The sequence below is a fragment of the Falco biarmicus genome, chromosome 5, assembly GCF_023638135.1.
Source record: "Falco biarmicus isolate bFalBia1 chromosome 5, bFalBia1.pri, whole genome shotgun sequence".
Lineage (NCBI taxonomy): Eukaryota > Metazoa > Chordata > Aves > Falconiformes > Falconidae > Falco > Falco biarmicus.
The window spans coordinates 78,830,148-78,846,047 of NC_079292.1; the positions used below are offsets into that span (position 1 = coordinate 78,830,148).

At 37.5% G+C, this 15,900-nt stretch overlaps 1 protein-coding gene across 3 annotated transcripts in view; it reads left to right on the forward strand.

The window, feature by feature from the left end:
• ATXN10 (ataxin 10) overlaps positions 1-15,900 on the forward strand; it is a 102,273-nt gene that overhangs the window by 25,826 nt on the left and 60,547 nt on the right. For all 3 annotated transcript variants that reach the window (XM_056340634.1, XM_056340632.1, XM_056340633.1), the window contains exons 4-6: positions 1,355-1,451; positions 2,382-2,546; positions 14,732-14,812. In XM_056340634.1, the coding sequence (XP_056196609.1) occupies positions 1,355-1,451; positions 2,382-2,546; positions 14,732-14,812 (343 nt within the window). The remainder of the gene's footprint in view (positions 1-1,354; positions 1,452-2,381; positions 2,547-14,731; positions 14,813-15,900) is intronic.

The window sequence follows — 15,900 nt, forward strand, 5'->3', positions numbered from 1 at the left end:
TACACTCTTCCTAGGAGTGACTGCCTTGTTAGTTTTTTCTAGAAGGGAAGTATTTACATAAAATGTCTGCTAGAAGAGTTGCGCGCCCATGCTTGCTGTCCTTCAAAAAAATTCTGAGTCAGCAGGATGGGAGCCAGATGGATGGGAGAAGCGTAAGCATAACGACAAGCAGAAAATAATAAAAAAGTGCAGATGTGCAGGGAGAGGGAACAGAGATATTAAGAACTAAAGCATAAAGGAGGACATGATTCAAAATACATTATGGAGAGGACATACATATTTTGGGATTAAAAAATATATATGGAAAAAAAAATTACTATTCCCTACTACCAAGTGACCTTGTTTTAGACTTGCTTTCTTTTTGTTCTCAAGAGGACATATGCCAAGACCTCTGTAGGAAATCTGCCTGCCAGCTGGCACAGCACCTTTCAAAGAGACCTAATTTTATATTTGCAGAACCTGGGAATATCAGCCACCTCCATCTGTAGTAGGCTGCTGTTTGTAATATCTGTTAAACTGCATTATAACATTTAATTTTATTTCTTTTCCAACCTATCAATAATGGCCAGGCTGTTGAGAGCTGTCAATAGGGCCAAAGAATTGTTTTGATTTTGTGACGTTTGTGGGTTCATGCTTTTTTTTTTCTCATGAATTATGTACTGGCTTTAAGTTTTCAGGGTTAGAAATGAGAAAGTACTGAGCACATCATCATATTATATAATGATTTGTCCGGCCAAATAGAATTTAATGTGGCTGGCAAGGGAACAGATTCAGTTCTTTTGCTGTGGCTTTACCTGCTGCAACAAAATTTTCAAGCTGTCTCTGGCCAGCTTAGGGAAGGTGTCAGGGGAATTCTCTTAGCAGTAGGCAGAGCTGCTCTTGCGGAGTTCAGGTGATGACAGGCAGACTATTTGTGTTGATTTAATATGACAGGGAAAGCCACCTCAGGTCTGGAAGAGGCAAAATGGCTACTGCTATGTGGCAGGCACTTGTTCAGCATGGGTCTGCTTCAGTTTCTACTGACTGTAGCTCCAAGCTTTCATTGACTTCAGCCTGTCTTAAACCTTGACAGTCAATTAGTTCTTGTAATCACTGGTAACCAATGTTTCATATTTGTATAAGTCTGAGGAAAAAAAAATGTTTGTTTTGGGTATAACTCTAATACATAGCGTACAAATTATTCTAGAAGAGAATGCAAGTATTTATGTACAGTAGCAGTGAAATACTCTGCCCAGAGCCTAATTGAGGTGGACTCTGCAGTGCATAGCTGTAATACTGAAGTTTTGTCATTTATATGAAATTTATTAGTGTTTCTTTGAATTCCTGTTAATATATTTTTCTGGGTTTTTTTCAGCTCTTCGTTGTAGTCTCCAGTTTCTTGGAAACATTGCAACAGGAAATGGAGATTCCCAGAATAGCATTTGGAAGTGCGCTTTCCCAGATCTCTTCTTGTAAGCATGGATGCGGGTTTTTTTTCTAATGTAATTTCTGTGGTTATAGTCAAATCTTTTGTACATGATAGCTGTGCTTCCACTAGCACCATGAAGCTTTGAAAAATAACTTTGAGAATGGGATGGTTGAGACCATATCCTGTAGATGTTTTTTTTGTTAGTCAACTGCAGGGGTCAGGACCTTTAAAAAAACCTGCTTGTTCTAAACTAACAGTAAATTGATTTCATTTAACAGAAACGTGAAGAAAACTATTTAAAAGTATGGGCTTCAAACATAAGCTTTATTTCAGATGTGTTTTCAAGTAGTTATATTACTTTCCAAGAACACAGCTTTTTCTTTGTCCACTTTGCTGCTGTGCAGACCTGTCAGTATTTGTGGGTAAGCTGGAATCTACGGAGGTGACTTAATCTTTGTCTCTTGCAATCATTTTGCTTCCCCTCCTAACCTCCCCAGAATATATTTCTGGAGGTTTGATGACATATGTGTAATGAAATATTACATAAATGATTTTGTGCAGATGCACGACAATATTGTTTATGAGTTTGGCCAAATTTTTCATAGTGAGCTAGTAGCAAAGACACATTCATTCGATTTGATGACCATTCTGTGTGTTTTTGGAGCCCACTTGTCAGCACTGCATATAGAAAGCCCTTATGATAAGAGAAGCAGACAATTATTATGGTTTCACCCAATTTTAGATCTCCAGTTAGCTCAAATTGAGCATTAGTTTTGTAAATTGCCTGTTAAGTTTGACCTTCACCTAAGAGTTGGATGTTTTTCTTTGCAGATGACTTCTGTCCCTCTTAGGCAATGACAAACTCATGATCCTCTAGAAGACAGTAAAGAACAACAACTCAACAAGCTGAATGCCACTAGTCTGTTTTTCCAGGCTCGGTTTTAACATGCTGTCTTCACTCTTCTCTTTAAAGGACATGCTTAACGTATAGTGATGAGAAAATTGTTGCCTATTGTTGTATGGTTCTGTTCACCTGCCTTAATTCGGAGAAAGTGAGAGAGCTACTGGATCCTGGGAACTTGGCTGTGGCTCTTCATGTCCTGAAAGTCTACAAAGAGCAGCTGGAGTCTGAGTGGTCGTATGTATCTTTAGATTTATTTTTTTCCCCTCTTAATTAGGTGTTTCTCTAGTGCAAATCTCTGTATTAAAATATCTAAATTTGTGACACTGCTTAGTAGTAAATGAAGATCTATTCAGAAGTTAGTAATTTGGTATTATGTCCAGGCTACTTTCACTGACTATTTTGATTGCTGCTAAAATAAAACTACATTTTTGTTGAGGATATAGACAGGAATTTTAAAGTCATGGTCTAGAATGCAAACGAATTTGTATTTGTATGTTGGTTTGTGGGGATTTTTGAAATAAAGTTAACACAGAAAATGGTCTTACAGACTTCAGTTAGTGGGTCATGCTAGGAAGACTTGTATGACTAATGGTCGTGAGCACTAAATAAAATGTAGTGGGTTTTTTCTTTTTTACAGGTCTGTTGTCTAGTGCAACATGCAGTCATTTTTATACCATAACAGAGGTGTTTTGTTTTGTTAATATTGCACGTTTCATTTTTGTACTTTAAGAGCACCTAATCGGTGGTTTGATGCCAATGAGGTTTGGTGTTTTGTGCTAATGGGCACTCTTGTAACTATTGCTGTCAGTTACACATCTGAGAAATTCTCTGCCCTGCATCAGCAAGGACACGCGTTCAGTTAATTGTTACATCATGCATTCCAGGGAGAATAAAAAGGATAGTTTGTATGTTCTTGTAGCATTGTTTTGAAGGTCATGTTTAAATTAAAAACTTTAATTAGGAAGAATTATTGGTGTTTTACTAGCTATTTGGAAGGTCTCTAAACACAGTTAAGATGATTGAATGCAAAGCAAATGCCATTTAATTGTTTGCTTTTGTACTGAAAAAATAGTTTAATATTTGTTAGTGGCTGGGTTTTTTTCATAACCAGGTCAATTTGCTTAGGACATAAATAGTTTTCAGAAAGCAAACTCAAAGTTTGATGGGCAGGTGACCAGACTTTTTCAGAAGTGACAAACTGAGTCTTTAGTTTTGCCATCTGTCAATATAAACACGTGAAAGATTGCTTTTCAGATAAATATCTTGATTATCCTTCTTTTTCTTTGTATTGAAGATATACCGAAATGAATTTTGACTGAGATAAGAAAGCCAGGGGGAGCTGGAAGAGGTTGTCATGATGTTAAATTTATATTTTAAAGGTGATTGCAGAATAAATGCAGTATCCAAATAAATGCGGAGGTATCAGTTTCCTCGATCTTTGTCATCTGAAGTGCATTCTGTTGATGTTACAATGAAAATATCTTACCTCCACTATGAATGTTTGTTGTGGCTGGGAAACTGTCTCTCTTCAGCATACTCTTGAAATTAAAAAGGGGCAAACTTCTATACAACGTGTAAGACCATGATGAAGGAAAAGAAATGGGTAGAAAAGAGGAATTCTACCATAAGGCACTTGCAGAATGTTTGCCCTCTGATTCCTGTCAGAACCTGAGTTCCTCATAAAGGGAATATACAAAAAAGCATTGGAATATCTTCCAGGCATTAATTAAATAATACATTTGGGGTTTTTTCATGGTACTTTATCATTGCCTAGTTAAGTCTCAAACTGCATTAGCGGTTTTCCCAACTGAAGGAAAAAGTAACAAGTTTGTAGTATAAGCTTCTTGGCATTTTATACAGTCACCTTAAACTGAAGTATACATGGAAATCTTTTAGTAATGTTGGCACTGTTTTCAAGTCAACACAAGTAACATGCATTCACAAGTGCAAAATCTAAACCAAAAACTGTACTGCAACAGTGCAGTATCAGACATTGAGTAGGTATTCAAATGGTGTTACCTTAGAAATGGCAAAGATAATTCCTTGCTAGGAAGGGGCTGATTTTTCTGTCTCTTTGTAGCTCCAGAGCCCTTTTGTGATTCATCTTGTTCCCATTTCCCCCATTTCTTGATCCCAACTTCATTTTTTCTTCTTCTCCATTATTTTTTTTTTTTTTAATATCTCCCATCTCAAGAAACACATTTACTCTCTGGTTCTCCCTCATATTCATCAAGAAAGTGATTTCCATCCTGAAAGAAACTATCATATTTATGTGTTAGAATACTTTTAATATCTTTGGTCTACTTGGTGCAAAGAGGAGGTAAGAAAGTAACATTTTCACATACTTTTTTATTTAAAAAAAACCACCTGAACACATTGGTGTAAGAAGTTTATTTTTTGTATTTTCAATGGAAATCTGCTAGCGTGTACCAGCCCTTATGCAGCACTGATTTAAACAAAATCGATTTTTTTTCCTGACTTTAGTTATGATTTTTCTTTCTTTTTTTTTTTTTTCTTTTCCTCTCTTCCAGTTGGCCATAGGTCAGTATGTTACACTAATGTAATGCTTTTTATCTTAGACCATACATGCATCTTGTGAGCATGTACTGCATGGTGTATTTCTGTGTAGTGAAGGGTTTGGAGGAGCCTACAAAGTTAGTAGTCTTGATACAAGTAGAACAATCATTGTAAAGTCTTGCAATACCTTTTTTTAATTTTTTTTTTTATTCCCTCCCCCGCCCCCCACTCTCAAGAGGTTTTCTCTTGTTGGCAGTACTAACACAGCATGTATTTCTTAGGCAACAAGTTGTTCTTACTTTAGCTTTAATTACAGAGGGTATTTGTTTAATCCTATGAATGACTACATTTTCACAAGGTACCTGCAGCTTGTGTATTGGATTCTTCTTTGCATTTTGCTTTCATTTTCCCATTTGTAAAGCACATACTGTAAGAGTGTTTTAAGAGTATTACACCTGATGTCACACAGCTGAACCTCCCAGTCCAAATAGTCTTCTTTTTTTCTGAATTATTAGAATTGGTTTGTTTTGAAGGAAGTCTTGAGTTGAGTCTGAAAGCCTGTTTCTTTTATTAGCATGAGTCTTTCTACTGTGAGATAAACATGGATGGTGTCCTGGTTTTGGCCAGAATGGAGTTAACTTTCTTCTTAGTAGCTGGTACAGTGCTGTGTTTTGGCTCTGATGGGAGAACAATGATAATAATGCACTGATGGTTTTAGTTGTTGCTGGGTATTGTTTATATGAAGTCAAGGATTTTTTGGTTTCTTGGGCCCTGCCAACAAGAGGGGTGGAAGGGCACAAGAGACTGGGAAGGGACACAGCCAGGGGAGCTGACCTGAGCTAGCCAAAGAGGTGTGCTCTACTGTGAGATACAATCATGTAATGTAGTGATACCTTGTGTTGCTTGCTTGCTTGCTGTTTTCCTATTGCTGAGCAGCAGGAAGCAAGCTAATCAGCTCTTGTGCTGTCATGTCCTGCCTACTCGAGCTGTTTTCTCTGCTGGTTCAACAAATGTAGGGTAAAGCTCTACAGATGTCAGCCACATTGCATCTATTTTCTGTAGGAAACTGTTGGGAACTTTTTACTGCTCTCCATTTACTAGCATGAAGTGCTGCTCTGTTCCTGTGATCAAGCAGAGCAGGCACTGTCCAGAAATGGCTAACAAATACTTTGCTGTGAACAGAAAACAGGATTTCTTGTTTTGGTAGAAGTAATGTTATTCACTTTGGCTGTGACTTGTCTTGACTGTAAGATAATTTCTTTTTTTTACAATAGGTGAAAATCTAAGGTTTGTCCTTGGGTCAGTGTTGGTCCTGACATGTAGTAACGCTGTCTCTTTAGGACAGCTTTTGAAATTGTCAAGGTTTGCATGTGCCTTGTGCTGATAATGCCTGTTCTTTCATTAGAGCCTTCTATTTCTAAACTAATTTTGGATATTGAATGGATTACAGTTTTCTGCGACTAGGTGTTTGAAAGAGAGACACAGTTGTTGCTGCTTTGGCGATATGTTTAGAATAAGTTTAGACTCTGGTATATTGCTGCTTTTGGTTTGGTGTCGATTTTTATCATCACATATAATCTTCCCGTTTTTAACTAATTCTTGGTTCATTACTAGAACACTTCGTTTCCCCTCCTCATCGCAGATCTGTGTTACTTTCTGATCAGAAGAATACGCGTGAGAGATAGTTAAGTAAAAGTGCATGAAAAGGTTTCTGTCCCTTTTCTTACAAAGTCAAAGCTAAGCTTTGGGACGCCTCTCTGGCTGGACCGTAGAAAAAATATTTGGTCAGCAATTCATTGAAAATTTGGAGCTGTACTTTAGTTCTCACTGAAGTACATACCACTAGGATTGCTTAAACGAATTTACATAGCCGCGGTATTTGCAACAGAGCCAGTACTCTGTTGTAAAGATTTGGGTCCCTTGCACCACAGCTAACAAAGTGCACAGCAACCATATTTAAGCAGCTGTGATGGCATTATATGGTTAGAGCTGAAATACAAACTGTTCTTATTTCAGGAGGTTATTCTCGCCACTGGACTCACAAATTACTGAAACTAAGATGTTCTTACTTTTAAAGTTAAAAATATTACTTAATTCCTGCCTACCTTCTTGTCTCTCAGCTGGAGCATCCGGTTTCTTATTACATGAATAAGAAGTGAATGCCATATGTGTTTATTCCTCTTGGCTGGGCTTTCTTGCTATCAAATGCTGCTTTTAGGTATTGAAAACCTTTTTTGAATAACCAGGCGAGTTTTGGTTATAGCAAAACTTTTATTCACTATTTTATTCCCTTTTATTGTGCACTGAAATTTATGACTTAATGTTCCACTAAGTTAGTATCCAATGAATTCCACAAATAAACACTTACAATGCTCAAGTTATTTTTGCAATTGCTGCCATGAACTGTTAGGACAGACAGAGGACATCCAGGGCAAATATTTGAATTTAAGTCCACTGGTTGAACTGTAGTCTCTGCCATGGGGTCCTCACTACTCCTTTTGGCTAGCTCATGTTGAGTTTTCTATTCTTCACCTATCACAGGAGGGCAAGCACATCTTTAAAGTCTTTTTTGGTGAGTTGGCAATTCATCCTCTGTTCGTGATCCCACATTCATGGTTAGAGTCCAGTTTTCCACCTCCAAGCTGGAAAAGTCCTTAGGGAAGGTTCAGGAGGAATCTCTTTCCAACTGTGACGCCTTTGGATTTTCCCTCCAGTCGCACAGCAGTTCTGTAGGGAGTTTTTGTCAGAGGAAATGTGAGATTATTCTGAGCAGTACCTCAGCTCCTTTTTTAGAAGCAGCTGTGGGTAGCAAAACTTTTGCAGTTCCTCTGTCTGCCATAAACCCCTCTCTTAGTTAAAGAGAGCAGAGGAAGCATCTTTAAAGGCAGGATATAGCTTTTTAGAACTTTCCTGTTCATTTGCCTACTTTTCAAATCACAAGACATTCAGTAGAAGACAAGGATTTTCTGCAGGGGAAGAGGGAATAGCTGAAGTGTTGGCTATGTTTCCTGAGAGGGGTGAGTTAAGGGAGATAAGGCCTCAGTTTAGCAACTTCTGAGTCTAATCAGTGGTGGGAAGCCAAGCCATCCACTTCTTAAGCAGTTTTTGAAACAGAGCTATTTTGCAGATCAGCATAGTAAAATTTTGAGACTGTAAGCACTGATGCATTTTTTAAGAGTTTGTGATTGACAATGTAACAAAAATTGCCTCAGAACTTGGAAGAAAGGGAGGTAACAGTGCAGTGGTGTGCATCTATGTGTGTCTTCATGAGTGTACACTTTTTGTTATTTTCTGTGGCATGCTATGAGCTAAGAATAGGTAATAAATTTAAAAAGGAAGTCAGTTCTATACGGATTGCCCTGGTCAAATTTTGTATTCAGTCCTTGTATGATCATACCTGTTTATTCAGACCATCTGGTCTGAAGGCTCATTTCATTAAGCCTGTGGTTACTTGTAAGCATCATTAATTGCTACTATCTTTGAAATCTGTGAAGTTGCAGAATGTAATTCACACATTTAATACATACTGTCTTGATTTAAGAACTGATAGCTCTTCCTCTTGCTCTTTTAGAAGCTTCATTCTCTAAACAGCTCCAAGATTTTTGTTAATGTTGCTACCTTTGCCATCTTTAATACTAGAAGCTGAGTGGCTTTTAAAAATAGTATTAATTAACATATATTAGACAATGTATTTTTAAACTCCTTCTAAACTTCTAATCAACACAGCTCCTGAACTTGGTTCAGGTTAGCAATCATGTAATCTTGAATACTAGGAGCTCTTCCCAGTTTGCTGCTGCTGGTCTAACTCCCAAGAGCAATGATCTGAGGAGGCAGATTGTGTATCTCCAGCTGAGGTTCTTCAAAACACTGCCTGCCTTGGCTGTATACCCCTTTGTTTTGTAGCTTTTGGCTAAAATCTTAGAGCAATAAGAAACTGGAAGTTTTCAGGACTGAAAGCCGTTGAAACTTACCTGTCTTGTCCTGAATGTTTGGATCTGTAGTTGGGCTTGCAAAGTGCCCAGAGCTTCCTGCTTTCAGAAAGTTTCAGGGAGTATGATGTTACAGAATATACTTCAAAGCATATGTCTTTGCAAAGACACTGGCTCTGCAGAAACAAGTTAGTTTCCTTTCTGTGATTTGATTTATGGCATACACTAATTAAATGATCCTATCTCCTTGACAGTTCTTTGCTGTGCAGTTGTCTTCTAGAAAACATGTTGTTCTTTGCAATATGCAGCTGCTACCTAGGCTATTAGCTTAAGAATACCCTCTAACTTTGGTGAAAGACTTCCATGCTGCTACAGCCTGGTGCATGGGTGACTGACCATTCCTGTCCTGTTGTTAGTCCTGAGACTGTCCTTTAATATAGACTCGCCCTTTCAGGGGTTGGTTACGATCTGTTGCTTCCAGCTTGCCCTGCTCATGATTGCCGTTGTGGGATTAGCATTCCCTCTGAAATACTGCCTTGCACATGGAAGGTTTTTAAACCTCTGAACTTCAGTTCTGTTGCTTCCACCTTCTTGTGATACTTTTTTTTTTTTTAGTATTACTTAGTTCCTTTCTATCTCTTCCCTAACAGCAGAAGATCTGTCTCTTAAACTGTGATTGGTTTTTCTGCATGATGCATCATTTGTTTCTGCTTCCTCCACCCTTATGTTTTCATCCTCTTTCTATTCAAAGGGATGAGCACAGTTTTCAAGCCCTCGTGAGACAATTTATTTCTGTGTATCTTCCATCTTTCCAATATACCTCTGTAATGGTGTGCTGACATACTAAGTTGAACATATCTTACAAATGTAAGCAGATATACTTACTCCATAAGCTAATTCTCTTTTTTCATTGCTGCTTGCTTTCAACAGTTGCTGCCTACCGAAGGATGCTATCAGGGAGTCGGTCATATCCTTCATTTGGGAAACAAAGCTGCAATACACTGTTCAGTAACTGAAATGTATTTCCTACGCACTCTATACCAGGGTCTGAAGAGTCCAGAGTTCTCTGTAACAAACTCCTTGCAGTTCCAAAGGAAGAAGCAAGCAAAGCAATATCCTGCATCATATGTGCATTGTGCTGAAAAGGCAGTGCCTTTTTTGTTTCGTTGTGTTTTTAGTAAAAACTCTTTCTTAAAACATGCAGAGCACTATGCCTTAGATCTGGCAAATTGTGGATCCTTTACAGAAGTCATTCCTCTGTTTTCCCACACATCCACATCCACTCCCTTTTGGGTTGGTATTAATCAACAGCAGAAAAGTGTGTGACAGTTTAGAAGCTACTGTATTTAGAAGAGAAACCAGCACAGAATGCCACACGAGGTCTATTTTAGAATATTGAACCTGCAAACATATGTGTTTTGTAAAATAATTAGGAAAAAGTAGTACAAAATTACATTATAATTTATCCTAACCGCGACCAATGTGTATTCTAAAAGCTGTTTATTTTAGAAATACTTTGGTGGTTCCATTAGAGATGAGAGTATAGCTTGTGTCATCAGTTTTTCCAAGCGTGTGCATGGGGCAGCGTAGCTACTATGGAAAGAAAAAACAGGTTGTATTTTTGATTCCTAAAGAGCAAGGAACAAAAATCCTCCATTTTAAAATAAGAGCCATAATAACGTTTTTCTGGAAGCCAAAAGAGTATTAAGAGTGTGGTCAGCTGTTTGGCATTGGAAGTAAGATTTTCTGAACATCCACTTTCTCTTTTTGAAACCACAGCTCAATGATGACTGTAAAGATTAGGATGTCGGGCTCCCCCTCCCCATTTTTTGCCTTTGGTGATTTTTGTCCTGGCTTATGGAAAGAAGTGTGGACAGAAACTAGTGCTCCTGTGGCAAGGAGTCTCGCCCATGGGCACAGATTTAAAGGCAACGATGGATCTCCTCAGTAGAGTGCTTGTTGCTTAATTGGTATGCATGTGGTAGAGAAACCAGAAAATGTGACTTTTTTTTTTTTTTTCTTTTCATTTTGGGCTGGCAACTCTCTCTCCTCTTTGACAGTTTAGGGTGTCCCCCACCCCCTTCTTGTACTCTTCAGTAAGTAATTCTTTTTTTTAATTCCAGGAAAGTTGGAGTTATGTTGCAGGTTCCAAGTTCAACTGTGGTTTTAAATAGTAATGACAATTGAAAAAGTTTCCTTAATTGTAAAGATCTGAGCAGCTTCTACTTTCTCTTTGCAGTAGCAGTGTCTTGGCACAGATGTTCTCTTGTCTTTCAAAGCCCAGTCTCACATGTTTGTCTTGTCACCCTTTCTTGTATATTTTGTGGAGAAGGAGGAGCAAGAAGTGATTGTGTTTCTAATAGTCTTCTAGTTTTTTCTTGTTACCTTTTATGAAAAAAAAATTCCAACTTCACACGTAAGTAAAAATCTATTGTTAGTGCCTTTCAGATGTAGCTATCAGATTGAATGGGAGTGTCTTCTGAATCAAAGAAATGTTACAGACAATCTGAATTCAGTCTTCTAAACCTGAGAGTTGACTTGGTGACCAGTATCGTGGCCTGTAAGGGGGATGCATTCATTATGGGTAATGCCTTTTGAGGATGGCAGGATATTCACTGTTGTGCTTGATTCAGCTCAGGAGAGGAGTATTGTGGTCCTTGATAACTTTGGGTTGAGCCTTAGTATGGAAATGTGTTTCCTTGTTCTTTTGAGTGCTGGTGTTTGGGGTGAATTACCTAGTTTCTTTGATCTTTGTGACAGGGCATGTGTTCCTTTTGTTAATAAATAGCTTTATACTTGTTTCTTAGTTTTGGTAGGGTGCATATTTTCTTGTACAAGGACAAAAAATACCTCTGCTTCTAATATATGTTCTGGTCCCAAACCATTTCTCATGTGGCATAATTGCTTTTTTAGCATCTAAAAAGGCTGGTGATTATGGCTTTGAAAGGTTAGCTGTCTTAAGTTTGTGGGTTTTTTTCCTCCAAAAGTGTGGATGATTTGTTGCATTTGTTTGTTAAACTACAGTAAACATAGCTCTTTTGTTCTTACTCAATATTTTGGACAGAGTGACATTATTTTAGGATGATGAAAAATGCTTTTGGTTTTGAGATTGGAAGAGAAGTTTGCTTATCAAATAGAAAAAGACATGATGATTCTCTTCTAAAAAATTCCTGGGGGTTTTCTTCCTCATTTTCTGAGACTGAGGACACTGTTCTCTAGACTTTTAATGGGATCAAATCAACTTAATATTGAGCATGACATTTGATTATAAAGTTGATTGCTTACACCCGGCTTTGATTGGAGCAAGCTTAGTGGTCATTTGAAATATACTGAGCACAAATGTAGCTTATACTGTTTCATCTTGGCTTCTTCTCAAGTTCAATTTGGTACAATGCAGTCCTTGTGCTGTTGTAAAGTCTTTGAACTGAACATCTCCTGTGTTTATCTACTATGTAAGCACTTGATTTTTTTAGGATTTTAGCCAAACAGTTTTTAAAAAAATCAAGAAAATTGGCATATTTAACACTGTTCATTTGTTACTGTGTTACGCTTGCATAACAACTTTAATTTTCACCATTTCCTTCGGTGAATTACAGTGGTCCTCAGTATATCCCAGTGGTTCTACTGTTGGCTCCCAAAGAGAGTTTAAATCTCCTACCAAAGCCTTTTGTGTGCATCTGAAATGCCATATACAGTTAGTATCCCAAAGCTGAAGTCTCTTTTTATTTCAGAGTTGTGGATGGTCTTACTTTTCCTCCTCTTCTCCCCTACCCCAAATGAAAAACAGGAGAGCTGAGGGCTAAAGATACACTTAATTTGCTGCGCTCTTGCTTAAATGCCACCAGAATTTCTGGGCATGGTAGCAAGAGCTGAAAGTGCTTTACTGCACGGCTGATTCTGTTATCTCTTGGTGATGCTCTTAAAAGATATGCCAGTGCTCTATTCTGTGTGACACAGTAATGCAGGAAGTGGATAAGGTAAAAGAGAAACTTAAATACAGAAGCAGAAATTTCTAAGGTGTTACATCATGTCATGAAACTAAAAGTGTTAGAAGGATATAAAGAGGTCTGTGCTCTTTCATAAGCAGAAACGTTATTCTGAAATACTGCAAACTCCTCAAGCAGTAGAGGTCTAGTCCACAGAATGTGAAAGCGGTGTGTGAATAAATACAAGAGTGTAGACCCAAGTAACGACTAAAATACAGGACTTTCACTTTGCAATAGTAATCACTAATGTGCACCTAGTAACATTAGATCTTTTTGTGATAATTATCGATCTCTTTTTTTAACTACAAGACAAATAGTCAAAATCTCCTTGAAGTAATTTTAGTCAAGAAAATTAAGATTTAAAGTCTTAGTTCCAACTGCAAAATTGAAAAATCAGACAAGACTGTTTCCTTAAAAGCACTTTTACTGTACTTCATTATCAGCTGGATGGCTTGTATGCTGTGAATTGTCAGTTCAGGAACTGTAAAAGTGTTCCCCTTGACTACCCTGCTGATGGCTTGATTCATTTGTTAATGATTGAGTCTGTGCTGCTCAGTTGGAATACATTTGTGCTGTTGACTTTGGGGAAGTCTGCAGGTTCAAATTTGTGTTGAGAAACTCTTGAATCAATGTTACACTGCTCAGAATGCCAGAAGTTGATGATTCCCTACACTTACACTAATTTTTTTTCCTTGAATGTGTGTACAAATGCATTAAAAAAAAAAAAAAAACCAACAAAAAAACCCCACTGCACTAAATAGTTTTTCTTGTCCCTCCCGCTCTTAAAAAACTCTAGTTTACAGTAACTGAACCAGATGCTGGCTAAGTCCAGAGTTACTGTTAGAAATATAATAGCTATTAATCTTTTGGACCTCTTGTTCTCCTATTTTCCCAATTGTCATTGAGCATTCATCCAAAAAATACTTTATCACAGCTGGAAGGCTTCTGTGTTCTATCTTTCTGTTAGCTACGTAGTAGATCACAGATACACAAAATAAAAAGCTGTCAGCAAAGTGAAAAAGGAGGAGGAGGTGGAAGGAATATTGAAATCACTTGGTTTTCATATTATTTTAGCTATTCTTTCACAGTAGCTTCATCAGCTCAGAGGATACTCTGAGATTTTTTGACCTGTAATTATTTTATGTTTAATAGTTAGACATGCTGCTTTAAAAATGCATAATTTAGTATGCGTACACCTATGCAACATATATAACACTCTCAGTACTCCTAGGAATGTAATTTGCAGAGAAAAATATTTTTACATACTTTGTTTTTTCCGCATAATGCTGCAGGTAGGTGCTTGGGTTGAAATTAAATAGCTAGCATCTGCTGTTGACTGCTGTGAATGGTGCTTGGGAAAGTGATTGGTGTAGATACTGGCTTTAGCACAAAGGTAGACTGACCATACCTACCTGGCTTGTAGAGTAAGGAGTAAAGTTTGGTTATCAGCTTAGGTTCCTATTACACAAGGAGGGTATTTTTTGTAAGTTGTGAACAGTGTTTTGCTGCCTTGCATCTGACAAGTTTCTGTTTGCTTTGATGCTTTGTTACAATATTTTTTTTAAAGAGAAATTATTTGCACTTTTTTGACTGTTTGGTGTTCATAAAGTGTTGTGACAAGTATCATAATAGTTTTCAAGCTTGAGTTTGGGCTTTTTGCTGACGTGCATAAACAATTGGTTAAGCATTTTATTATTTGAATTGTGGTGTGCCTTTTGTATAACTGGCAAAACACTCTAACCGGTTTCCCTTCAAGCATTTGAGTTAAAGTGTGCTGAATTGATGGGAGCTGGCCATTGCTGTATTAGCAAAACTACTGCAGAACAATGTGCAATTATTTTGGGACAATGTGTATCTATTAGCAAACAGACCAGAAGCGTATCACATGGTCATCTACAAGTAAAAACAGCCATCACTATTTGGAGTAAATGTAGATGCTGTTTGTGTAGCACCAGTAACACTTTTTTTTTTTTTTTTTTTTTTTTAGGTTCTTGATTGTTACAGACCATTTGCTGAAATGTCCGGAGTTGGTAACAGCCCTCTATGCCAAACTGAGCAATCAAGAAAGGTAACCCCAAAAACCAATGTGGCTTTTAGTATTTAGCATTCCATATAGAGTATCCTGTTCACATGATTGAAAAACTGTGTGGTTTCATAGTTGGCACAAAATCTCTAAATACATGTTTCTATGTCAGTAATGGTTTTAAATTGGTTGGTTAACATTACAGCTTAGCCACAACTGGCAGTGATTTATGTAGGGTTGCAGAATCCAGGTTGGCGCCATTACTTGGTAAAGAAATACTTAAAAAAAAATAAAAAATAAAAAAATTTCATGCCTGTGTCTTGATTTCATAAGAGCACCACACCCTGCAGTGTTTTGCAGCTGTATTTGAAATGTCCTCAGCTGTTCATACTCCTGTTGTAATTACAAGAAATTAAAAGGAAGCCTTTACTAAAGTTGGAAGTGTGTCTAATACTGGTTAGCAGAATCTGAAAAATGTAGATGTACAGATGCCCATGTTTACTTAATCTTTTAGTATTTCCACTATTGAAAATATAAAATGCTTCAACAAACCTTAACCCTGAAAGAAACTGGCTAGTTTTCCTTCAGGTGTTTAAATAAATTTATGCTGAATGGATGAGAAATGGCCACTGCTGTAATTGGAAAAATGCTTGTTTACAATTGTGTTAAATGAGAATTGGGAAAGATAAAAATTTTGTTAGAATAATCAGTTTTGGGGAATCCTGCACTAGAAGTCTACAGCTTCTGCAACTACTTGAAGATTTTGAATCTTGTTTATGTATTCAGCATGGCTGCTTTTATTCCCCATTAGCCCAGGGGAATATAGCCCATTCCTCCTATAGTTTTTGCAGGTGAAAGACAAAGCAGTAAACAAAGCAATGCCTTAGTGGTTTATTTCCCTCTGTGTTTTGCTGTGACTAAAGCTACAGTGTTGTTACAAATGCTGATCAGAGATTACAAAAATGAAAAGGATGGCAGGCAAAGACAGAGTGTATGATAGGTTGAGAGCCATACATAAAATATTACTGATGTATAGGTAAGGGATGGAAAACAAGGAGTGGGAATGATAAGAAGGGAAATACTGTCTTCCTCCTTTATTCAGGATGACTAGATAGGAGTGAGTGAGCTGTGTG